The sequence below is a fragment of the Harpegnathos saltator genome, unplaced genomic scaffold (genome assembly GCF_003227715.2).
Source record: "Harpegnathos saltator strain DR-91 unplaced genomic scaffold, Hsal_v8.6 scaffold51, whole genome shotgun sequence".
In the NCBI taxonomy this organism is placed as follows: domain Eukaryota; kingdom Metazoa; phylum Arthropoda; class Insecta; order Hymenoptera; family Formicidae; genus Harpegnathos; species Harpegnathos saltator.
The window spans coordinates 1,622,922-1,649,137 of NW_020230327.1; the positions used below are offsets into that span (position 1 = coordinate 1,622,922).

At 44.0% G+C, this 26,216-nt stretch overlaps 1 protein-coding gene across 4 annotated transcripts in view; it reads right to left on the reverse strand.

The window, feature by feature from the left end:
- Calx (sodium/calcium exchanger 3) overlaps nucleotides 1-26,216 on the reverse strand; it is a 99,168-nt gene that overhangs the window by 2,869 nt on the left and 70,083 nt on the right. For 2 of the 4 annotated variants that reach the window (XR_003113553.1, XR_003113551.1), the window contains exons 7-9: nucleotides 18,631-18,802; nucleotides 14,235-14,536; nucleotides 11,460-12,270 (exon numbers count right to left, since the gene is read on the reverse strand). Coding sequence is in view for 1 of the 4 variants with exons in the window: in XM_025302733.1 (XP_025158518.1) it covers nucleotides 14,332-14,536; nucleotides 18,631-18,802 (377 nt within the window). In the remaining 3 variants the exon portion in view is untranslated. Of the gene's footprint in view, nucleotides 1-11,459; nucleotides 12,271-14,233; nucleotides 14,537-18,630; nucleotides 18,803-26,216 lie in introns of those variants that run through there. The other 2 variants (XR_003113552.1, XM_025302733.1) reach the window with 2 other exon arrangements.

Here is a 26,216-nt window from a genome sequence, read left to right on the forward strand (position 1 = left end):
AGTAAACGGCGCGGCGGCCTCGCGATAAATTACGGTTGCCGAGGTAACAATCGACCCTCCCGGCAATCGACAATTCGATTCGTTGTCTCGTACTTGTCTTATAAATTTATTGGGAACTTAACGCGTCCTTGGCGCGTTGACACACGCGGGTATCGACGGGGGCTGGCCACGTAACAACGACGACAATCCGCTCTGTGTGTGTGTGTGTGTGTGTGTGTGTGTGTGTGTGTGTTTGTATGAATGAGGCGTGCTGAGATCGACACAGATCTCGCGGGGAAATTTGAATGTTCGATGCCGTAAGCGCAGAAACCCGCGACATCTCCGGCAGAGAGAGACATCTTTCGTTTCTCTTCGTTTTTCTCTTTCGCGTCTTTGAGTCTTCGTCTGCTCGATCTTCCCGCAGTTTCCCATTCGGAAACCCGCGGCTCGCATGTTTCGCGTTTTATTTCACGGCAAACTGCGCCGTGCTATTGCGACCGGGCGAGAAATAAGGGGCTCTCCTCTCAGGGACACGCGAGGGTACTACGAACTTACGTGTCGTAAAAAACAACTAATTACGCGCGATAGAGTTAATTGAGTCCCGATAAGTTCTCCCTCGTGTGCGACAAAGGGCTTTCTACCCAATCTCGCGCGCACACGTAGACGATCCTGACGAGCGACAACATCGTTATTCGAACGCGGTCGCCGCGTCGGCAGGATCGCCCTCTCGCCGTGGCTCTCCGCCGCGAATATCCCTGCGGAATATCGAGTGCGTGACGTTCGCGGATTCTTTTCAGGGGATAGCCGCTTTAAACACGTCACGTTTTGACACGCGAAATTCGGCTCGCTGACCCAATCCGCGCGCGCGCGCGCGTGCCATCGCGACGAAGCGCAATAAACAGCCGGCGGCCTCCGCTATCGATACCCGTATCGAGAATTTACGACGAGGCGGGCGGAAAAAATCTACAGCGGATATATACGTTTGACGAATCCCGATTGCGTCGGTATTCGGGTTAACGATGTTATCGAACTGTCAACGATATTATCAAACGAATGCTTAACGCGACGCTACATCCGTATCGAACGTGGATATTTTTTTTCTCCTTGTAATTCTAAAGTATTTCCTTCGGGGAAAACGCTCGACTTATTTCTTTCACTCCGTTATTTGGAAACAGGGCAACGAAGAAACGAGAGAAAGAGGGAGAGAGAGAGAGAGAGAGAGAGAGGGGGTGGGGGAGAGGAAGCGACAGAGAGAAACATTTAGATTGGTAGAGAAGAGGAGAAAGACAGATATAAAGATAGGCGAGGGATAGAAAATGGGATAGAGAAGAGAGACTGATGGATGGATGGATGGATAGATAGGTAGATAGATAGATAAATCGGTAGATAGATAGATAGATAGATAGATAGATGGATAGATAGATAGAAGTATAGAGAGATCACGCGTCATTGTAAATCCTCGTCGATGACGCTGCGACGCGAACGAGCGCTGAGGTACGTGTAGCACTTTTGATTACGTTTGATTAATTATTCGCTCCGCTCTTTTTTGCTTTTGTTTGCTTTTCAACTGTTTTTTTTTTCTTTTTTGTTTTGTATTTATCTTTTTTATCCACTCCCTCGTTCGGCGGGGGCTCGAGCGTGTCGCGCGAGTGAGAGTGCTGCTGTTGCGGCATGCTCTGTGCTACGGCACTTCGGGAGAGGTGTGCGCCAGGTGAATAACCTTTCGAACGGTTTCGGAGGGCGAAACGAGAGAGAGAGAGAGAGAGAGAGAGAGAGTCTGCGAAATAAAAAAAAATCCGCCGTAGTTTCCGCTTCTTCATTCGACATTCGCCGCGCTGTCCACGCAAAGTCACGGCGACTCGCGAGGAATTAACGGGGAGAGTGCGCGGTAAAAGGATCAATTAAAACACGACTGCGATCCGTTGCTCAGCCGAGCAAATCCGTAATGCTGATTCAAAGCGTTCGGGGGGTGGGGGGAGTGGAGGGGAGGGGAGCTCGCGGGATTTCGGATAATCGCGCGTATCCCGGCCTGGAGTATCGCGCATTCACGATTCCAGCCGCCGGATCGGTCACACATCGGGAGCACACACTTGGGGCTTGCGAGCAAGCAGGCAAGTCCGCAAACTCTCGAAAGCTCGGCCACTCGCGAGATTCAGACTCGCGATCACCCTCCGCCGACGACGACGACGACGACGCTTCTTCCTTTCCGCGCGAACAGCCCCCGCTCGCGGACGAGCGGTCGGACGACGAGGACTCGAGGACGCTCGGGATCCCCGCTTTTACGGTTTTATCACTTGAACGCTTTGCTATTGAGTGTCTCGATGTACGTCCTACTGTTTTACGCATACATACTTACACAATACAACTATCGCGATTACCGTCGGATTAATAAAATACCTATGCGTCTGTTGTCCTCGTTTTGTTCTTTTTCTTTTTCTTTTTTTTTTCCTCTTTCTCTTTTTTTTTTGTCTTTTTTCTTTTCCTTACAAGCTTGTTTGTCTTCTTACACGTCTCCGTGGCTGCGGTCGGAATTGTTTTCTTTTCCTCTTCTTCTTTTCTTTTCTTTCCTCTCGGGAGCTCGTCCCGAGGCCGACGGATCCGACGGCAAAGAGCGCTGCGGGTTTGGACTTTCAGCGAGGAGTAAATTGACCTCATCGGGAAACAGTCTCGCGAACTGCGCGATTGCAATTAACTTATCTTGCGGCTGATAGCGGAAACCCGCAGACTTTACTGTCAGACCTATCATATTCGTTTGCTGTTGAACCGATCGTATTATTATCTCTTTCTTCTTCTCATCCCCTCTGTCTTTTTTCTTCTCTCTCGAGGGGTTTTTTTATTCTGAGCTACACTTTCGCTACATTCTCTACATTCGAAATGATACATGTGTGTGTGTGTGTGTGTGTGTGTGTGTGTGGGTGTGGGTGTGTGTATGTGTACGTATGTTCTTCTCTGTTCTCCCGTTCGTTTCGATTGTGCGTACAGAGAGCGGAGGCAGAAATAAACTGTAGAAATGCGGAAAGTGCAGCTGAAAGTTGCTGATCGATTTAACAAATTCAATCGCAGCAGGCACCGCGCTGAAATAATGGCGCAAATAAATGTGGACGCGTAACCGCGCGCCGATCGATATTAATTCAAGCACGCTGCGTGCCTCTTTCCTATTATTGCCCGGCGGGAACAACTCAAGGATACACGAGAGGAGAGATCGCAACGGGAACACAAGAGAGAGAGAGAGAGAGAGAGAGAGAGAGAGAGAGAGAGAGAGAGAGAGAGAAAAAGAAACGGTGTATGTACGATTGATAGTTCCAAAAGATTTATTAAAATAAAATGTTCAAGCACGATGTTGACTCAACAGCGAACGGAATTCTTCATAAGCGCAATCGAGAGTGAATGAGAATTACGGAATACGGAATTTCTTCGTCGCTATCGCTGCGCCGTCAGATCTGAACCCAATTTACGCTATAAAAAGGAGAGAGGCAGAAAGGACGGACGAGCTAACCGCTAAATTTCTTTCAGGTCGAAAAGCAACTTGAACTCATTACTTTCGTTGCAGAGCACTTAGCTACGTGTGACGAGTGTGAAAAACAATGGTCGCACACAAATTAGCGGCGTAGCGAGCTAACAATCTGCGACCCGGGGGTTCATGCTTGACGCCGCCACAATAGTCGAGAATTAAAAAGCCAACGAGTATAATTAACAAAATGATTATAATTGCGACATCATAGGTCGATTATTTAATACTTCAGCCAGATCGACTTTCGGACTTTGATTCTGAATCATTCTTGCAATAAGAGTAAACGGAAATGAAAAAACAATATGGCGAGTATTGAAAGGAAAATTGTTACTTATAAATCAGATTAGATGACACTAACACGAGAACAGAGACACCGACTAGTTCGTCAATTTGAGTATTCCTGAGTATACGACTCTGTTGGATACGCGAATCGTCGCTTAACGACGATTATAACAAACGATAAGCGTTTAATGTATATTAAATTAATCAATAAAATTTAGCGTGTCCTGTGTGTGCAACGCCGATGCACAACTTGTTACGCTTATTACAAGAAATCTCTTTTTCACTTTCCACAGTAAGTACATACAAATCAGTATATTTATCTTGTACAATAAAAAATTAATTAATTTAACGTACTATCGCAACGAAATATTGAGCGACAAAATAATTAACATAACATATAAATTAACTGAAATATTAATCTCATGAGTATTTTGCAAGTATATTCTTCTTAATTTTTTAATACCCCAAATCTAATTTAATTATTCAATTAATATTAATGTAATCGACAGACAGAGAGAGAGAGAGAGAGAGAGAGAGAAAGAGAGAGAGAGGGGAAGATAAAGGGAGAAAGAGAGAGACATACGTGACAGGCAGCCGTATTAACATGTCAGATCGAATGGAAGCAGCTCTTGCGGATCAGAGAAGAAAATTCGCACTTTGTGAGGAGAGACAAAGTGTAATGAATAAACCGACTTCTTCCACCGATTCGACGATCATTCGTTTTCGAAATAAAAAAAAACAATGCCGGTTCCTCCGTGCAGATTCATGACAGTCCGGTTGTCCGGATGCGTCGTGTCTAGCGAGAGCTTCTAATTCGTTTACTTCAGTTGCACTGCGCGACTCATGACATCTCCAAGTCGTAAAAAAACCAACGTACAAGCCAACACGTCGTGATCCGACGCCACTGCGGAAAAGAGAGAGAGAGAGAGAGAGAGAGAGAGAGAGAGAGAGAGAGAGAGAGAGAGAGAGAGAGAGAGAGAGAGAGAGAGAGAGAGAGAGCGAGAGAGCGAGAGAGCGAGAGAGCGAGAGAGCGAGAGAGAGAGAGAGAGAGAGAGAGGAAGGAGAGAATCTTACCGCGAGAGCGAAGTTAACGAGCCATGCCGCGCCAACAACCATTAATTAGCAATCCCAGCCGGACGATTCGCCGTCCTTTTCCCTACATTTACGCTTATTATTACTTACTGCGGACAGGATCGGTTCGAGACGCCAGGATTGAGGTATAATCGTCATCGGTGCGACCGGCACGTCAGCGGCGATGCTGTTTGTCGTCATCGCCGCGTAACTTTCACGTAATACTGAGCAGCAGCCGTTAATCACTTTGTCATACTTAGTCGTTTCTATATTAGGTTGACGCCCGCGACATATCGCGAGCAACGTGTGTCGCAGACGTGTGAGCGCGGCTCCGCGGCAGCCTGTAAAGTTCGTTCTTAGACGCAACGACACTTTTTCTCCGGAGACGCAAGCGACGACATCCGCCGTTAAGAGCACCTTGTAACGTTGTCCAAAAATCACGCGATGGACAAGTTTGAGATTCTAACTGCAACGGCAGGTGAAAACAATGTCTTCCTTTTCTAGCGGTTTCTTCTGGTTTTTTTTTTTTGTTATATATATATAAAAAGCCGACTAGAGCAATGTTATACAAGACGTTAGCGATAAATGAGTCCGAGTCGTTGTCATGTGTGTGTCTCGTCTGTTTGTTTGTTTGCGCGTGCATATGCGTGTGTTTTGTGTCTCTGTGTGTTTTGTTATGAGGTATTTCTTCTCGTCCCGCGTTTTCACCGTTGAAAAGTCCACATGGACGACGGTCCTGAAATCTCCTTAAAATCGTATCGGGACCTCGGATGACAAAGGTTAATGTCAAACGTAAAAGTCAACGATGAGTGCAAAAGCCACTGATGCCGACTTGGGCTCAGAGAATTTAGAATCTCGTGACTCCTCTTCTTTTCGTCTTCTTTTTTTTTATCGTTTTTGGGCGAACATTGACGAAAGGAGATCCAGCCTCGATGATTTTGATCTTGATATATGTCGTTAAGACTACTCTCCTGACTGATCTACGAAAGGCTTTAGCTGTTGCTCGCTGATTATTAAAAAGTTACCGGTAAAAGAAGTTTGTTGTTGAAGTAATTATTCAGCTTGGGAGAGTCAACGGAAAAGCATCCACGCCTTAAAAATGTTACAAGTTTAATAATAAACTGTTCAAATAACATTACGTATCGCTACTGGTGTTACACTGCTTCTCAGATTTATCTGTGCATTGTCATCACATGTTTATATGATAAATACCCAAGAGAAAAGGTCATGTATGTGATTATACGAGGTGTCACATTTCAAACGAGTCGGGCAAAAATCTCGAAAAATATTAAAGATACTAAGAAACGTTTCTGACAAAAGTTGTATGATTTCAAAAGGGACATAAAACAACTCTATCATTTTGTTTACAGATGATACTACTTTCGAGTTACATTCACTGATCATTACTTTTCTTAAATGAAAATCTAAATTTTTTTTATTATATCAAATTTTTCTCTTTCTACCGATTAATTTTAACAATTTTTATTTGAAACATTTTTTCATTTGCTTAATATTCTTTCAGATATATTTAAAGAAAACTTGATAACTTTTTCAATATTTAATTTACAGTATCTCGCTATTTGTCGGAAGAAAAGTGCTACTAGACTCATTTGCTCTATTTGATTTCAAAAATATATTGTTACAACAGCGCCCTGACTTTTGTTAATTTGATAATTTTGAAATTTCCAAAGATCGATAAGTCAATAAAAATTAGGGCACAATTGTAACAATATATTCTTGAGATTAAATAGAGTAAAAAAGTCTAGTACTATTTTTTCTTTCGACAAATAGCGAGATATCGTAAGTAAAATGTTGAAAAAGTTTCCAAGTTTATCTTTCATCCAAGTAGATATTTCAAAAAATATTGGCCAAATAAAAAATTGTTTCAGACAAAAGTTGTTCCAATTAATTGGTAAAAAAAGCATCATATGATAAAAAAATTGGGATTTTCATTTAAGAAAAGTAACGATCAGTGAATATCTCAAAAGTGGCCCCATCTATAAACAAACTGATATAGTTGTTTCGTGTCTCCTTTGAAATCATACAATTTTTGTCTGAAATATTTTTCCCTAAAATGTCGCGTTTGCAAAAGAACCGGGTGGTACGGGTGGTGATCTGTGACACTCTGTATATATGTATATAACATTATCAATGATATATAATATTATTTAAACATTTGTTACGTTAAACTTCTTTATCAGTGAAAATCTATTTAAAAACATTCGTTTGAGGTCACTTGAGATACCTTTACCAAAACTCATAGCAATATAAGGTGTGGTTGATTTTCAGTTCACTTTGATGACCTTGACCTTGTCACATGTCCAAGTCATCGCATCGAGCAACCTTCAAAAGATTAGCCGTCACTGATTATTTATTGAAAAGTCATGAATAAAGAAAGTCTCATAAAGACGATGTGTAGTTTCCCGATACTGTATATATTAGGAAATGGGTAGTGCAGTGAATTTATGAAAAATGGATATACGTATCGTATGTATGTAAAACAGTCCATATATATGCGTGGCGGAGAGGAGCAGAGCCCAAATTAAACTAACTTATCTCAGCCTTTATTATTCACAGTGATATAGGTTGATCCAGGTTAGTTTAGTTTGACGAGCGAAAAGGACGTGGGTGAGAAAGGGACTCTGCCCTGAGGCTACACCTCGGGCAGATTAAGTTAGGTTAAAACAAATATTCATTTGTTATCATATAAACACGTGTAAGCGACAGCACATAGATCAACCTGGGAAAATAACGTAATGCTACTAATAACGATACGTAATCAGCGCAAATCTGTGTTATTTCGAACACGCATAAACGTGTGGCACGCATAAATTGGCTGAAACTTTGCTCGAGACGTTTCGTCTTAAATCACGTAATTTAATTCACGTTCTCGACATCGTTCAGCACGTTTAAACGATCTATTGAATGACGTAATTGAAGACAACAGGAAAAAAGAAACACATGAAGAAAGCCTCAGTCGATTACACGCTTATGCGTGTCGGAACAACACACTCGGACTCGCGGTGATGCGATTGGCGTTGAATTTATGGCATTGAGGTGTGGGGTGTTTTCGGAAGTTCATCTGCTGACTCTTCTAAACTGAATAATTACCAGGGAGCTTCTTTCGCTGATAAATCTTTAATAAACAGCGTGCGGCGACCGAAACCCTTTGTAGGGTGCTCAAGAGAGAGTGCGGCCTCGACAATATATGTCAAGATCAGAGTCATCGAGGCCGGGTCGCCTTTTGTTGATTTTCACGGCCTTTTTGCTTTGCTTCTTTAAAGCGACATCGCGTCGCGAACCGTTTCTCTCTAATAGATGAATTTCTCTCGTGGTACATAGTCCGTCCGAGTCACATAACTGTCGCCCCGCGCAAACTGCCGTGCCCCGATCAAAGGCAGTGAAGACCAAGAGGAGAACGTTTCACGCTCGATCCTTGACATTGACACACCGCGAGAGATCGTATTTTTTTCGACTATACACACACACACACACGCGCGCGCGCACGCATGTAATGTTTATCATCATGTCGAGATATTTGAAAGTTCGTCGAAGGGAAACGAATTTCACGACGTTAGATCCTCCTCACGAGAACCGCTGGGCCACTCTCTCTGGGTGAAAGCTCAAATATTCCGACGTCACAACAACGCGCACCAGTCGGAAAAAAAAGTACACGATCTCTCGCGTTGTCCCATTTTCGAGGACGGGTGCGATTTACATTCGAACGAAGGCCGCGACGCAATTCGCAACGGGGTGCATCTAATTTTAACGTTCGTCACGCTATCTAACTAACGGCTTAACAACGGTAAATATGTTTCTGCTGGTATTCAATATAACACGTTCTCACGCTGCCAAGATGGCTATCAATCCGCTAACGATTTGTATTGTTATCCCGATTGTTGCAGACAATCGCCAAATCTCTCTCGCGCGCTCGCACACGTATGGGGGGGGGGAGGGGGGAGAGGCAGGATCTTTCGCACAGGAAGGATCGAAATGAATGACAGACCGAACGACAAAAGAAATTTGGAGTGAGCAGCAAAGGTCTTTTGGATTTTCACTTAACCCTTTAACGCCCGACTTTTTTATAAGTGTTGTAAGAATAAAATTTGAGTTTTTTTTAATTGAGACTATAAGTAGCGATAACCAAAAAAAATATCAGAATTTTTTATATTGGTTTTTTTATCGTTCGTTTTGTGTTTATTGGTAAATATAACTTGGATTCTAAAAGTATATGTGAAATGAGCAGAGAATACAGAGAAAAATGAAGGGTATTCTATATGACATAACTCTGATGGTTAGCTTGACATTTTTGAGCTGAAACTTTACTATATTTGTGAGTGAAGTTTATCATTCAGAGCGTCAAGCTTACTATTTCAAAAGAATATTTTATAGATCACCATTTAGATAGTCAATCGCTCCTTCATTTTTCGCCGCATAAAAAACTGCAGGTCACCAGGTTTCACGAAAATAGGTTGATTTCTTGATTTTCGTCTCCACCATGTTGAATTCGCCACCATTTTGAATTTCTGTATTTTCTTTTAATTTCACATTTCTTCTTTTAATTTCACATTTTGCATCTGAGAAAGCTTGCAAATGTATAAAATTATAACAGATACCAATCTATTCATTTATAGTGCACTTTTAGATGTCAGTAACAATGCTAACTATGCCTACTTGGAATTCGACAAAACATGTTATCATGTTAACATTGAAAACTGAGCTAAAAACAGGCTAAACCGAATCCACACAATCTATATACAATCTATATACCATTTTTTAGAAGAAGAATTCACCTTTACAGTGGTGCAAAGAAAACGAAAATATCTCCTTTCTCGACTAAGTTATGGTTTCTTAAATGCGTTTCTGCTAACTATAGTTAGCAGAAACGCATTTAACCAGTAGGCGTTAAAGGGTTAAAGCACATTTCACTCTCTCCACCGCGAGACTGTTCTGCCGAATGTTCGTGTCGCCCGAGTTTGCGAGCGGTTTTCACTGAGAAAAAACCGCGTAAAATCGCGCGGCAACATTCGTTTCGCGAGTTCGCGAGGAACTTTGCGGAATACGCACCGTCACGCTCGTGTCAGGCAGCAACAAAAGTAATACGCGACTGTTCTAACTGCTATTTCGCGGCTCACTGAGCGGCGCTCTATAATTACGCGTGGTCTGCATGTAATTTTCAAGAGTCAGTGATCCGCGACAAAAGGAATTGATGAAGCGTTTGACCAGCAACTGCGACGACGAGCGGCCCGTGAATCGAAATAATTATTGTTCGTTTACACTGGATTCTCGGCGAATTACTCATTTGTGTCAGCTCCCGGATAATTCTAAAAATTCCAGCGTATAAACGCTCGCCCGATTGGCTCGTGGCACCGATAATGCTGTCCTGATGAAGAGTCGCGATATCTCGCGACGTCCCGATGAGAATCCGCGACGAGATCTCTCGTGGAAAATGTGGAAAACAATAATGAGATGAAATAGTAAGTTAATAATAATAAATAAGTAAGTAAGTAAGTAAGTAAGTAAGTAAGTAAGTACGTTTCGCACAGCGACGGCCGAAAGAGACTCGCAGATTGTCGACAAAATTGCCTGAGGTCCTCTAGATCCTACCGCTAACATCCGCGTTTTGTACCCGGCTTGAGTTCTAAATTATTCGTTAGCTCTCGCTACGTGGCGCTCACGTCGGTGACGAGACTTTCCAAAACAGGTTTCGATAGAAATTCAATTCCACCATTTCCCTCTGTACACGATATCGTATCCCCTTTTCTTCGTTTCTTTTTTTTTTTTTTGGTTTGCTCGTTTTCTCTGCCTACTATTTTGCTCTCTTAGTTGGTTAAAATGCGTATAAAGTGCGCTAGACGATAAATGCACGGTGACGATGAATCGCGCGATTCATTTGCGTTATCGGTGATTCGTTCAACTCGTCAGTTCGTATCTCTAGCGATTTACTCGGCTATTTAATTGATAACAATTGATCTCACGTGTTCGCTCCATAGGCAATGACGTTGCGCCTGTTCTAGAAATCCGAGATCGGAAAAGACCCGGCAACCCGGAGCAAGGGGCGAATCCTGGCGTGCAAACGGCGTAATCCCGGCTGATCCGTACGCGTGTCTGCTTCTCTCTTGCACGTTATTGCAACAATAAAAAATGCACTAGGTTCCCAAGTTCTAGCAGAAAGTGAGAGCGTAGCCGCGCGATATCGGGCCGATCGCGCGACGCCCATCGCGGTTTCCCCTGGTCTGGCTCGCGAGCCTCTGTTTACACATGGTCGGGACGAAAACAATGGATCTCCACAATCGCGTCACAAGTGTCCGAATAAAGATTAATCCTGCAAAATGCGTCCCGTATCGCGCGACCACGCCAACAACTGTCGCCTGGCTCCTGCTCAGGTGCGTTCGCACTCTTTTCTCCCTCCCTACCCTCCCCCCTCCCCGCGAGGACCTCCTCGCGAGGTTCTCGCGAAAATCGATCTGACGTCGAAGACACCACCCAACCACTACTCCAAATCCACTCCACCCTCCACCCTCCCCCGCTCCTCCCGACAAAGGAATATATATATATACATATATATATATATATATATACACACACATATATATATATACATATATATATATATGTCGCGTACACACAACAATATATACGTCCATATAAAATTAGCGACGTCGATCTCTGGCGAAAAAGGAATTGCAATACAGTCCGCTACTAAAATACCATAGAAACCTGTATTCCTTAAAGGATTAAATAAATACACTATGTACACGCGCGTATCCCACGATTCGGCGGTGCACGCGTATACTATATATATATATATATATTTATATATTTGTATATATATATATATATTTCTTTTTTTTCTTCATTTGCTTCTCCTCTCTTTTCTCTTCTCATCGATAACATAGCGCCATGATCGCTCATCGCGGGAGTATATGGCTCGACTAGAACGTGTTTGTTATTTTTTGTTCCTTCTTCCTTCCTTCCTTCCTTCCTTTCTTCCTTCCTTCTTTCCTTCCTTCCTTTCTTTCTTTTGAATTGAATTATTTTAAGGCAAACTCACTTTTTCCTCGCACACACCTCTCTCTTCATCCTTCTTCTTTCTTTCTTTCTGTCTTTCTTTCTTTCTTTCTTTCTTTCTTTCTTTCTTTCTTTCTTCGTTTTACTCTTTTTCCCGATTGATTTTCTTCCTTCTCTTCATTGGAGACACACTCTCGCAAGCACACTCGCGCTCTCAGGTACCTATACACGCATACACACACACACACACACACACACACACACGCATACACATATCCACGCATTGAATACGTCACGCGATCACGTTCGTTGTTAATTGTCTCAGGTCGGGGGTGAACTTATGTGAGTTCCCGGCACAGTCAGAGTTCGTTTTTTCGCGAAATCGTGCCGTTTTCCCGATTTCGCTTCTTTGTGTCCTGAAATCAAAATCAGGGTCTTGTTTAACGATTCAGCGTTTTCCATGAAGAGAGTGAGTGCATAAGAAACAAGTCACAATCATTTGGCGTAACTGAGAGAGAGAAAGAGAGAGAGAGAGAGAGAGAGAGAGAGAGAGAGAGAGAGAGAGAGAGAGAGAGAGAGAGAGAGAGAGAGAGAGAGAGAGAGAGAGAGAGAGAGAGAGAGAGGGAGGGCAAGCGAGCGAGCGAGCGAGCGAGAAGGAAAAGGAGGGGGAGTTAAGCTGCAAGTTAAGCTGGATTAGATTAAGGAGTGAACTTTCGAAAACCACCTACGCTCTGTTGCGAATTTTCATGAAAACGCTTCAAATGATGTGAAATGTATAGCCTTCAGGGGATTTTCATCAACAAAGAAGTTTAATGCGGAACAAAGTTTAAATGATGTTATGTAGCTCGTTGATAACGTTACTCCATTACTTTTCCAGATAAGTCAACGTATTATATATATTTGTTTACTTGTTACCCTGGTCACTTGGTTTCTTTTGGATAAATATTTTCGATCCAAAGATAGAGCGACTGCAGTGAATTGGTTTGAAGAGTTGAGACAGATGTATCACATGAACATTCGTTATCACATATGAACATAATAATTTTATCCGAATACTTGTGACGTTAAATTCATAATAGCAATTAGACATGGATGGTTTTCGGAAGTTCGATCGGAGCAAGTTTCTAAGAAGAGGTTTAATGAGGTTAGGAAGTCAGGCGAAGAGAGCGTAACGAGATTAGGTTAATAGGTGGGAAGCGCGCAATGAATTCCATTGTTAGATCAAAGTGACGTGAGGCATTAGAGCGCAACGTTAGAGGGAAACGATATAACGAACGAGTCGGTGTGCATTCGGATAATAAAGCTGTTTAAAGAAATATCGAGACCGAGGGGCGAGATCTTGTTTCTCCGAGGAGTACTCGATAGCGCCAGCCAGTTGAAGCAGCGTATGAAATTCGACGCGAATATTTCCGATACAAAGCACGCACGCGCACACGCACACGCACACACAAACATTTTATCCCCGTATTTTTCCGCTCCGAGTGAAATCACCGCGAGGAGTGTCGTGTAAAATAGCAATGTAAGTAAGCGTAAACATTCTTCGTGACTTGCGTAACGTCTGTGAGTTAGCTTGAATGTAGGTCGAGGGTGATGTCGTGCGAAATTGAACACAAAAAGCTATGTCTGCACGGCGGCGATCGCTTCGCTATATTTAATCTTGGCTTGGGATATCTCCGCAATAAGCTCCCGGATATTCGGTCGTATTACCCGCGTAATTAACTCGCAGGGAAAACGCACGGGAGCGAGCGAGTCGCGAGTCGGATAGATAACGCGAAGGACAATCGTTCGACGCGGCCGAAAGTGCCCATCGGAGATTAATATTCGGGGGTCCATCTCCGCCGCCGCCGCCGCCGCCGCCGCCGGCGCGGCGCGTTTCGAATATTCTCGTCGATAAAACGCGCGCACGGTATTCTCTCGACGGCTTACCCGAAGCACTTTGACATTTATGCCGGACCCTCTTGACCCGCGTATTATTTTTTGTGGCTCCCCCCCGCCGGATGATTTTTATCTACTACCGAGCGTATCGGCGGAAAATCGATCGAGATGCGCGATTACCGATGTTGAAATAAATTTCAAGCGACTTTCAGCGCGACGGCATAAAAAGTCGAATCGACCTTGTCGAGCCGGAGACGTGTGTGTGTGTGTGTGTAATAAAAATTGAATAAAAGAAAGATTTAATTTTTGATTTTGGCAAGATCGCTCTATTTTGGGCGTGACTCGCGGAAACTCGCGACTAGTCAAGGTAATCCCCCGACTCGAGTCGGCCCGGCCTGATTTATACGAATGAATTCGGCAAAAGTCATTTCTCGCAGCTTCCAAGCGGAATCTACCACTCTCGAGAAGTACAAAGGGGACTTGCGGAGAAGCGTGGACAACTCACCAGGTAGAAGTTTCGTTGAGCACACGCCTTGGCGGACGCCAGTGCTAAGATACGCGCAGTGGATAGGCCGACGTAGTGGCGTCGCACGGACCCTGATTTAGAAGCCCTGGATCACGCCGTAGGCCTCGAGGGTGGACATGATGAGGTAGAAGAGCCAGAGGGAGAACAGGAACACGGATGTGATGACCTTCGGTATAAAAGGCCCACCCAATTCGCCGCCGATCGACTTGGTCCGCCTCACCAGCAGCACCAGAATCACCAAGCAGGCTTCCGTGCAGAACAGGGTAACGGAGAAGGCCAAGCTGCGCCGCAAAAGAGAGATGTCATTTGCTTTGTAATTGCGGCAGACAACGCGCCGGCGCCGGCGCGGGCGACGTGCTTTTCGCCATTCGGCAGTTTCCCGAAGTCTGGTCACGCGACCGAGCGAAATGGCATTTTCACACTTTCCTACGCGATCGTGTCGAGCATTACGCGACGACTCGAGGCGGCCACGAGGACGAGAAAAGTCTGACGCGATAGCGTCCGCGCGCGCTTAACAAACTCGCGTTTAACTGAGAGGCAGAAAAATCTGTCGGGCGGGCGAGGAGGAGGAGGAGGAGGAGGAGGAGGAGGAGGAGGAGGAGGAGGAGGAGGAGGAGGAGGAGGAGGAGGACGACGGACGTTCTGCTCTTTCTATTTTCCGTCGGGAAGTTCTGGGAACTGCGAACTGGTGATTTCGCTGAGATTTCTCGCCACCCCTCCGAAGACGAATGGGAAAACTTCTGTAGCGCAACCGCGGCGCAGATTCATTTTCAGTTCCGGCCGTCGCCGGCGACGTCGGGGAACTTAAACTTTCGTTAAAAGTCAATCGACGGATAGGTAGCTGCGAGAGAGACAGAGAGAGAGAGAGAGAGAGAGAGAGAGAGAGAGAGAGAGAGAGAGAGAGCGAGGGAGAGAGAGCGCGATCGCGGTCGTTACGGTCTGCCATCTGCGCCTACACGATTCGGGTCGCAATTCCAGAACACGTTCGGGCGCAATGCGCGCGATCGATCACTCTCGCGACGAGTCTCGTCTCGCTGATTTTTCGAATTTCTCCCTGGCTTCTGGGCTTCTGAGCGATCGGAAAGCGTGCAGGTTGTACATTCGGAAGGGCTCGGCTGAAAAGTTACCCCGTCGCGGAAATCGCCGTCGATCTCTCGCCACTTAGGTCGGCGGATCCGCAGCGGAATAATACACGCGCGCCGTTCACCTTGGGATATCTCTCTTATTGTTCGATCGCACAATGCCATGGCAACAATGTCAACGCGGGATTACAGCGGCCCCGCACGGTCCACTAAATCACACCGATCCACTAAATGGAAAGCATATGTCGTCTATATATATATATATATATATATATATATATATATAACGGAGAACACATGGCGAATGTATTGTCCGCGAGAGGGACGGCGATCGTCGCGAAGTGAGACGTGCATTATCGGCGTGCAAAACGAAAGATCCCCGCTGTGAACGGCGCTCTTATCGGCCGCCGACAGGATCACGCACACCGCCGGATAACTCTCGTGAGAGATCCTTCCGAGCAGTCCGAGCAAGTTCGCGCAAGATCGCCCTCGACTCGTCGAGGTGATTCGGCCTGGGCGCGATAATCCGATTGATTGCAATACGAGACATTTTCCGCGCGCTCGTGTATTCAATTTCCGGGGGAATGCCGACGGGATATGAGGCTAGGTACGATGGCCCATCTTGCGAGCGGCAAGCCGTCAGAATCCTCGTAAAATGGGTATACGATATCAGCGTCGCAGCATGGAAAATTGAGAGCGCTGTAAAGCAGAGGTTCTCTCCGCGCGTTCCGAGCGCGCGCGCGCGCGCGCGCGAAATGGAGAAAACAATACCGCGAGATCCCCGCTTCGTCGAGGAGACTCGCTCAGGCACCCTCGCGGAATTAATCAATTAAAAAGCGGCCTTGACACGTCAGGGAGACTGAAATTCCGAATTCCGGAAAATGTGCTCTCGTGGTCGGACAATTCGGCGGCTTGCGCGGGTGAGTTTCGATCGATAGTTAATCGCTTTCGACGATTACACACTCTCGAACACTCTAGCGCAGCGTTTATCGACCGGCCTCGTGCCAGCATCTATCTATTAAGGCGGACAAACGGCTAATTGGGATATTTCCGTCAATACGTCACCGATGGCGGACAAAAGTGGTGCGCGTCTTCGTCGAGGCGAACGCCGCCCGGCCAAGCTGCTGTCGCGATGCTTTGACCAAATTTCTTGAGAATAGTTTCGCGAAAGTGATCGTAAATGGGCCGGTGACAGCTGGTTATCATCGAGGCCATGTCGCCATACCTTACCTCACCTAATATCGTAACGTCACCCTGTTACCCTTACGCGATTGCTCCTCGACGACGCTTCCGCTGCACCGGTAACGCGCCCGTAAAATGCGCCGCGAGTGATTGAGAACAATCGCGATTGCTAATCTCACCAGGCGCACTCGATACACCTAGGTAGAAAGGTCAAGCAAAGGGCACCTCGCGGGTTTCTTCTCAACCGGTTCACCGGTGACCCGGAAAATCAACGTTATGCGCCAAAACTAGTGAGAGCGAATAATTTTGTATTTTGTATGTGCATGAAAGCTACGAGGGTTTTTTTGGGTCGCTGGTGATGAATCCAGAGTCGCAAATTGCAAAGATCAAAATGCCGGATCCAACATGGCCGCTCCGAGTGACTAATCTTGTTATTCCACTATGGAGAAGATCGTATTTGATTTGTTCATGTTTTTCGAATCGCTGATGATGAATTCAGTCGGAATTGCCAAACCTGGCGGATCCAACATGCACTGATAGAAAAATATCGTTGAATTAACTATAATCTCACTATATTTTATAGTTCATTTTGGCGTCAACCATATTTTTATAGTTGGTGGAACCTGCAAAATATAGTAGAATAAACACAAATATACAGTCAATGATTGTCTTAAATAATTGTTTAGTTACTTTTACCACATATACATGGTAATTTCTCATTCACAAATATAGCGAGATTTAATATTCATATAGTTACATCTGTCATCATTTAGCAAATATTCTGGTGATATTGACTATATAAAAGAGTTACTTTACCTACCATTTTATACCTGTATCCATACAATAATTTTACTTTAACTTACTATAATTCTTAGTAAAAATATTGTATGGTTGGTTATACTATGCCTATATCGTAATTATTACCGATATTATGGTAATACTTACTACAAATATGATATTTCGGACTATAATTTAGTTACTGTATCATTATAGTTCCAAATATCATATACTTTTCTCTCAGTATGGGGGCTTCTAGTGACTAACGGTATTTCATTATGGATACTTTTACCTCCGTTATTAGCGAGTGAAATGTGTTGAAGAGAACTACTTCTCTGTCGGATAGCTGTGACGGAAACCTCAGATTTATAAATAGTCATAAAAGATAGCCTCAGATAGTCACCGGAAAACTATCACCGCAAAACTGACACTATCGTGATAGAGAACAATTCCGTCTTCTCATTTGTCGAGGAATAAATTCCCAATCTTTAACGTCTCACGAAGAGTCCTCATTTTTTCGGCAGAAGTTTCCTTATAAATCATGTATCAAACAATACAAAAATATTCGAAACCGACTCTGGAGAAAATTTGACTCTGGATCCGTAATGAACGATTCGAAAGATATTATATCTTTGTCTTGAGTACACTCCAATTAAATAACCAAGTTTGTTATCTGCAACCAAAAGAATATACCGAGTTTGATGACAGTCTTAAGCCGCCATTAGATCCGCCATTTTGCAATTTCAATTCTGAATTCATCATCAACGACTGGAAAAACGTGAACACATCGAACATGATCTTCTCTATTATTGGAATATCAGAGTTAGCCGCTTGAAGCCGCCATTATGGATTTGACTCAAATTTGATAATTCGAGTCGTTACCAGTGAACCACCGGTTAATTAGCGAATGCGCGTGTATCGTGTCGGGAAGCCCGAATTCCTTCGCACAGCTCATTTTATTTGCGTCCAATTCCCCGAGTACAGCAAGAGTGAGCGTTAATAACGTGCAAATAAAAGTAGCGACCTCGAAGCCGCAAATAGACAAACAAAATGAGCTGATGCGGGAACCAATAAGAGACCACTCGAGTATAATCTGCGATTCGTGCTCATTCCGGGCAGGACGCGAGTACCCGAGCAGCGCTCCGGTTCTCTGGAACTGGAGTACCTGAGCTGTAAAGCGAGTAAACCGAGGCACCAGCCAGTTCGTAGCGGCCGAGTACTGGCGGAGAAGCGCTTTTTCATGTCGGCTGGATCTTTCGCGTTGGCATCGCAACGTGACGTGGTCGTTGCAGCAGCAACGTCGATCCCGCGCGAATTTCGTCGCGCATACTCACTTGCCGGGCTCGACGAAAAACGTCTGGTTATGGCAGGCATGGTAAATGGCGGCGATACTCCACGCAACGCCGATCCCCAGGAAGACGTTCACCGCGTTACTCCCGGTCACATTGCCCACGCACGCGTCGGCGTACTTGTCCTGGCAGGCGGCTACTTTGCTGGCAAACGTGTCTGAAACGAGAAGCGCACGTCTTGGTGTGAAAAGCAGAGCTCGGCCCAAACGGCCGGCATTATCCGCGCGAGAAGTCGCGCGCGCGCGCGCGCACCTTTGAAATCCGAAGACGCGCGCGCGGTCCGTCATTGATTTAGAGCTCTTTAAGTGCTCGAATTAAAAGTCCCGTTCGAAAGGGGAATAACGGGATATTCGATTACACAGACCGGCCAGAGGGACTATTAACTTTGATCCGCATATCCAATATCCCTCTTTATTGCGTGTCCCGCGCGTGTGTGTGTGTGTGTGTGTGTGTGTGTGTAACGTTTCATTCGCAATGTTGCGTGAGGTAAAACTCGCGTTTCACAGTTCCGCGCAGCTCGCCGCGCCGGAGCTGCTTTATGGGCCGCGCATTCCGCCGAGAATCAGAGAGATCGCCGAGCGCTGCTAAAGCCGAGTGCAGCGCGATTTGCGGCGGGTGTCTTGGCACCGTTCAAACACGTCGTTTACACCAGTTTGCAGTTTATAGCGGAGAGAGCGAGTTCGGTTGCGGAGTCGCCCGGCAAGGTGAGCACCGCGCACGGTGCCGTCGTCGTCGTCGTCGTCGTCACCTCGTCGCTGTCGTCGGTAGCGTGACATGAAGCGGAGTAAGAAAATTCCGCGCTGCGGGGAGATCCGCAATACGTGATGTAATAACGTGCGGTCGGAATCCAAATCGCGCGCGCGCGCGCGCGCACGCGCGGTAAACGCGACGATTTTCCGGAATTATGTTCCAGGACGGATATGCTTGAAAATGGCCGAAAGTCCTCGGGAAAAACACCTATCGCTCAGCCGGCGCGGCGGCAGCGGATGAGAGCTTACGTCGATCGATCTGACTCCTCCTGCTGGAGCGGCCGTGATTTTTGCGAGAATTATTTACGACGCGGAAACGCTCGTCAAGGCAACGCGCTCGGCTCTCGTTCTGCCATTAACGACGCGCCTCGTTAACGATCGCCGCGCGCGCGCGTGTGTCTCGGCTAGACGATGTCGTCTTATTAGACTACCGTATCGAGTAGCGTATATACAATTCCGAGGCATTCTGCACGGGTTTAAGAGTCAACGCGCTTTTTTCAGCGGCGATATGGAAAGGAAGGAAGATCCAAACCGATCTCGTCAAGCGGTACTTTGGGAGATCGGAGGTACCCTCCGGCATAAATATTGATGAGCTTCTGAAGAAGAAAGTTTCTTGCGGAGTTTCTGGGGGAGAAGGAACACGGAGCACGGAAGGGGCGGGGGGAGGGCGGCGGCGTAGAAGTGACTCGAGCAATCCAGCGCCAGGAAGCCGTGCATCGTGCAGATTTCGTCGATATTCCGTGCGATCTTCTGCGCGCTCCGTACAACTCATAAAGTCCACGAGGTATGTCGGCAAAATATTATTTTAGCGCAAACAAGCGGCACGTAAACGCGACGCCCATCGCGTCGACGTCGAGCGTAAAACGTACACGTGACCGCGTAGAGGAAATCGAAGGTCGAAGGGAGAAAGAGAGGGCCTCGATTATCTCTCCGGAGATTCCACGAGCAGAGTCGTCACGAAATCACGTGCGAGGCAAGAAATATTCCGAGTGTGAAAAAGTGAAAAAGTACAATTCTCCGCGATATTCATTCCCCGCTGAATCTCTGCGTAAACCCAATCGCTTCCGAGGGGGAGAAAACGTGCTTCATCCACACTCTGCGGATAATAAAGAGTTGAACTCAAGGCCCGCCTTTGTTGGAACGTTCGTTTTTCATATTTTTATTCGCGAGATTGAAACCCGCGAGGAGAGAAATCTGCGTCGGCGGACTTTTTGATTCGATCTAAAAGAAAAGAAAAGAGAAAAAAAGCACGGAAAATTATATTACCTCCTTTTCGCGATGCTGATTGACCATATCGAGTTATATGTGGGCCGTTACTCACTGCGCCGTCATGTCGCGGGGGACGTGCAGTGTCGGAGTTTAAATGTCAGTGGAGGATTTAAATACCACGTCATAATATTAATATTGCGACGCGGCGAACATGAAATGAACGAACAGGTGAATATAAACGGTGCTCGCGCCAAGGACGCGCGACTACGGAAACAATAACAAACGCTGGTGCTCCGGGATCCAGCGATTAAATCAGTCTGCCGCGCGAATGTAAACGGATTAGAAAATGTCTCGCGTGATTCCCGGATTTGCGTGAGACGCATTATGCGCAATCGCACGTGCGATCGTCCTACCGGGATCGTCTGCGTCGAGCGAGAACGGAAACATCCTGGAGTGTCAATGATGACTGTCGCTTTTCACTTTCGTTGGCTCAGCAGGCAAATATAAACGTCGAATCGCCGCACAGTGGGCAAAACGACTCATTTCTTGGACAAAAATCTACCGACAGTGCAATTTTCAACCGATTTCAAAAATTTTCTTTTTTTAATTTACTCACGAAACATTACTCTACAACGTAGTACTGCGGCATTGATGAAAAAAAGCTTAAATTCAAAATGGCGGATAGAAAGTGCGCGACGAAAGTATTGAATTCGTGTCGAATGATACTTTCCTCTTATAATATTAAACATATTTACACTGAAATTGTTTCTTGGGTCGTTAAACATGAATTTGAGATCAAACCTAAAATTAAAAAATCAAAATAACATTTATTATAAAAGTCAAAAACGTCGAAACTTTACGAGATTTATTGGATTTACAGAAGAAAGAACATTATGCACTTGGCACATAATTATTTAAAAATTTTTCATATTTTAATATTAAATTTGTACAAAATGGCAGAATTTTGTTATATTGCTTTATAATTGCTTGGATAATAAAACAATATTTAAGCCCTTATACCACGTCAAGGTATTTGCCATTATAAGGGTAGTGTTTTTTTTCGTTTCTTTTTATTTTTTGTTTTTGTTTTCAATTTTTTAAACATTTTTATTTGTTTCAAATGTTTATGTTACATTTGTTTGAATTTTTTCTACTTACATTTTAGGTTAATATTTTTATATTTTAGACGCCATTTGTGTGTGTGTGTGTGTGTGTGTGTGTGTGTGCCGAATTATTGCACATAGCATTAAATGCCATTTGTATGTGTGTATATGCAATAATTCAGCACACACACACACACACACACACACACACACACACAAATAGCGTTTAAAATATAAAAATATTAACGTAAAATGTAAGTAGAAAAAATTCAAACAAATATAACATTTAAAATAAACAAAAATGTTTAAAAAATTGAAAACAAAAACAAAAAATAAAAAGAAACAAAAAAAACAGTACCCTTATAATGGCAAATATCTTGACATGGTATAAGGGCTTAAATATTGTTTTATTATGTAAGCACTTATAAAGCAATATAACAAAATTCTGCCATTTTGTATAAATTTAATATTAAAATATGAAAAATTTTTAAATAATTATGTGCCAAGTGCATAATATTATTTCTTCTGTAAATCCAATAAATCTCGTAAAGTTTCCACGTTATTGACTTTTATAACAAATGTTATTTTGATTTTTTAATTTTAAGTTTGATCTCAAATTCATGTTTAACGACCCAGAAAACAGTTTCGGTGTAAATATATTTAATATTATAAGAGAAAAGTATCATTCGACAGGAATTCAATACTTTCGTCACGCACTTTCTATCCGCCATTTTGAATTTAAGCTTTTTTTCATCAATGCCGCAGTACTACGTTGTAGAGTAATGTTTCGTGAGTAAATTAAAAAAAGAAAATTTTTGAAATCGGTTGAAAATTGCACTGTCGGTAGATTTTTGTCCAAGAAATGAGTCGTTGTGCCCACCGTACGCGCGATACGTTGTCGTTTACAACTAATTGGGAAACTTCCTTTTCCTTCGAGATCCGCCGGAACTTGCGAGTAGGTGTGGCTCCCGGGGGTGCAGTTCCGATGGATGCGGACGCCGTATACCGGAGGATTGGGTTCGAGCTGAGCAGAGTCGATTCGGAGGCAGGTTCTTAGACTTCGAGTGGTGTTGGAAATTTCGCGATCGGGGAACGCGGCCAAAGTCATCAAGTCAACAAAAGTCATTGAGTGACAATCACGGAGGGTTTTACGCTCCTGCCTATACGCGATGTTCTCGTGCGGCCACTGACTCTCGTAATTTAATAGGCGAAACTATTTTTTTTGTTTCCGGTCTGTAGAACTAAACATGGCTGACCCTGAGTTCCCGACATTTCGGTGAATGAACAAAATGGGCACGAAAAATGAATGGTCGCGGGACTACCGGCAATGAATATTTGTGAAACCTCATCGAAATCGACGCGACGAGTTTGTAGGTTTTTATCTGTCAACATTTGTGTCGCCCAGTTTAAGATAGACGTTTGAAAAATAATTAGGGGATCTTTAAATATTACTTAAATCAATTATTTTGCAAGCATGTAATTCCATCGCAGCAAAAGTAATGGAAAAGGTCGTATATTTCTCGTATTAAAAAATGTAAATTAAAATGACCACTTTGGACTACTTGTAAAATAAGTAAATCTTTGTGTTGAAAATTATAAATTTTTTGCTTTTCGGCCAAGCAAAAATGTATGGTTCCATTACAAATGATATCTTGATCTTAAAATCTCCGAAAAAAATAACCTTGAGAAAAAACGTCCCTGTCGTCGTAATTGCGATGTAACTTTTTCTTCCAACATTTCTTCCAACATCAAACACAACAGAAACATTTCAAGCGGTCAAGATATAAACAAAACACCCTGTACATTGGCCGTTTTCTGCGACGGTTATTACACTCGCGAAACGAAAACTTCATTTGTTTATGAACTGCGATCGTTCTTGCCAGAAACATGGTGGTATTTGGTTCGAATTTTTACACGCGATCCGCGCGATTTTCAGCACCGGAGTACGTAAACACTCGGGTATTCCCGAATTTCACCGGAATTTATCGCGCAATTTTCATTAAAGCATCAAGCGCCATTTATTTAAATTATCGCGCTCGCGAGTGCAGCACGGCGCGGTGTAGTGCAGTGTGGTGCAGTGGGACGAAGTGAAGTGAAGTGAAGTGAGTAAAGAGTGATCGACGCGGAACAATGGCCGGCCGCGCTACGGAGCTCGCGCTGAGGATGCGGAACGACGCGGACAGGACGCAGCTGCGAATATCATCGGTAGACAGCTGGATGTCATTAGGCGTCAACGCGAAATGGTGAGTATACAATTTGAACATTTACATCACGTAGTGCAAGGTTTAAACGTAAATTGCATTGATTTCTCATGAGAGAAAGTGCGAACGGTTGCAGGCGTTATTATTTGAAACTGCGAATATAATCGGTGTGCGATCTCTGTCGAAAATTTAATCGTACATATATATATATAGGATGTTTCAAAACGCACGCCCTTTGGCAGTGTGAAAGAGAATGAAATTCTGGGTCGAAAGTTCCTCTTCTATTTTTTCCTCCGACCACTAATAATAAAGTTATTAACGAGGAAAGTCGACCAATGGCGTGGCGCGCACGACTATCGCGCAGTACCGTACACTGGCGCGAGGCTCCGCCTTACGCTGGCGCCGAAATTAGTTTTTATCTGATGATATCAAACAGCTTATTTATCATCCGTTTGATGAGCTTAAGAAGTCGGAAAATACCTCACTTCTTCCTTTATCTTCACAGTTCGTTGTTTATCTTTTGAATTTCGTTGCGTTTAGGATTGAGGAACCGTTATTAAACGTTATTAAACAGTATCTCGTGCAAGAAATAACAATTTTGTCAGCCGTTTCTCAATCCGCGAGACATCGAAGGTGAAAACGTAAACATGGGAAAAGCAAAATAAAAGGTAAAACGAGAATTTATTGTGATGAATTAACACGTTATAAAAGAGTATACACATTACATAGTTGCTGCGAACAATGTTTTGAACAGGCGCTCTAAAAAATCGGTCTTTTTCATAATCACTGAAAAACCATTAGTCTTTATCATTTAAAATAACATTTAATAAAATTTCTATTTTTAAACTTGTTCTCAATCAATTTTTTATGTTTTCGTCGATTAAAAATCAACTAGCTCATCAAATGGATGATAAATGGACTATTTGATATCATCAGATAAAAACAAATTTCGGTGCCAGTGTACGGCACTGTGCACCAGTCATGCGCGCCATGCCATTGGTCGACTTTCCTCGTTAATAACTTTGTTATTAATGTTTGGAGGAAAAAATGAAAGAGGAACTTTCGACCCAGAATTTCACTCTCTTTCACATCACCAAAGAATAATCGTACGTTTTAAGACATCCTGTATTTGTGGACGTGTGTGTGAAATTAAATTTAAGAATAATAAAAAATTAAAATGACACAGGCGCTAAATTCGTCGGAATAACCCTCAACACGCGATATAACCAAGTTTTTCTAACCTTTCTCTAACATATTATGCAATTTGTTAACTCTCGATTGTTCGATAGGACGAAGTGAATGAGTTGCATCGAAAGAAGCGGGGAAACGATACGCCAAATACGCCACTGTGGCAGTTTTACGTTAATATTTAGAGACCACTGTACACGATTATCGAATGTTACTTGACGACAGTGCGTGTTGAGACTGTTTTGCCGATTAACAGGCTGTCACGGCGTGTTTACGTAGGAATAACACTCGAATCAAAATCTGTATAAATAGGTTAAGTTGCTGCCGATGCTCCAAAACGATGGCGCGCGCTTGCAAGTCGCGCGACGGTTCGCAATGTTCTTGCTGGCTCTCTCGGTATCGCGCAAAATAGAATAGCGCAGCCACCGCGTGTGGTAAGATTTTATGGACGTATTTGGAATAATCAATTTCGCGCGAGAGGTAACTGCTGTTTTAGATGCAAATTTTGGACGTAACCTATTGACCCAGAAACTCGTAATGACGTAGCTGTCGTTACGCTTTTAATAGCTTTTGATAACGCCCGCTCAAATGATTTATTAAATGTCTTTGTCACAGGGATTGTGCACGGAAATAGCAAAAGAGACGCGGGCTAGGTCGCAATCGTCGTCGTTAGAAATGCATACCGATACAATCGATTACATTCTTCCAAATATATTCATGAGCGCACTTTCCGTAAAATCATCGACCGATAACGCCGATTGAAGCGGCGAAACTGTCGATTGAGCGATTAAAAGGCCCCCGGGGGACGGATAAAGAAAGAGAGAGAGAAAAAAGATGCGCGAAACAGCCATTGGGAACGACATCGACAATTTGGGAAAATTTGTCGACAAAAAGAGAAAGAGGGGATCTCTTTTATTTCGGAAAAGCGTCGTGCTTCTCTCGTAAGGAGCAAAAATACAATTATTATCTCGGGCTTGGTCGCGATACGAATGAAAATCCCATAAGGGACACAAAAGCGAGCACGCTATGGTACGGTAAGCTGGGAAAAGCGAGCTTTTCCGTCCGGCAACTTGAGATTTATCAGACTCTTTATCCTCGAGATAGCATCTTCAGCATGTTCA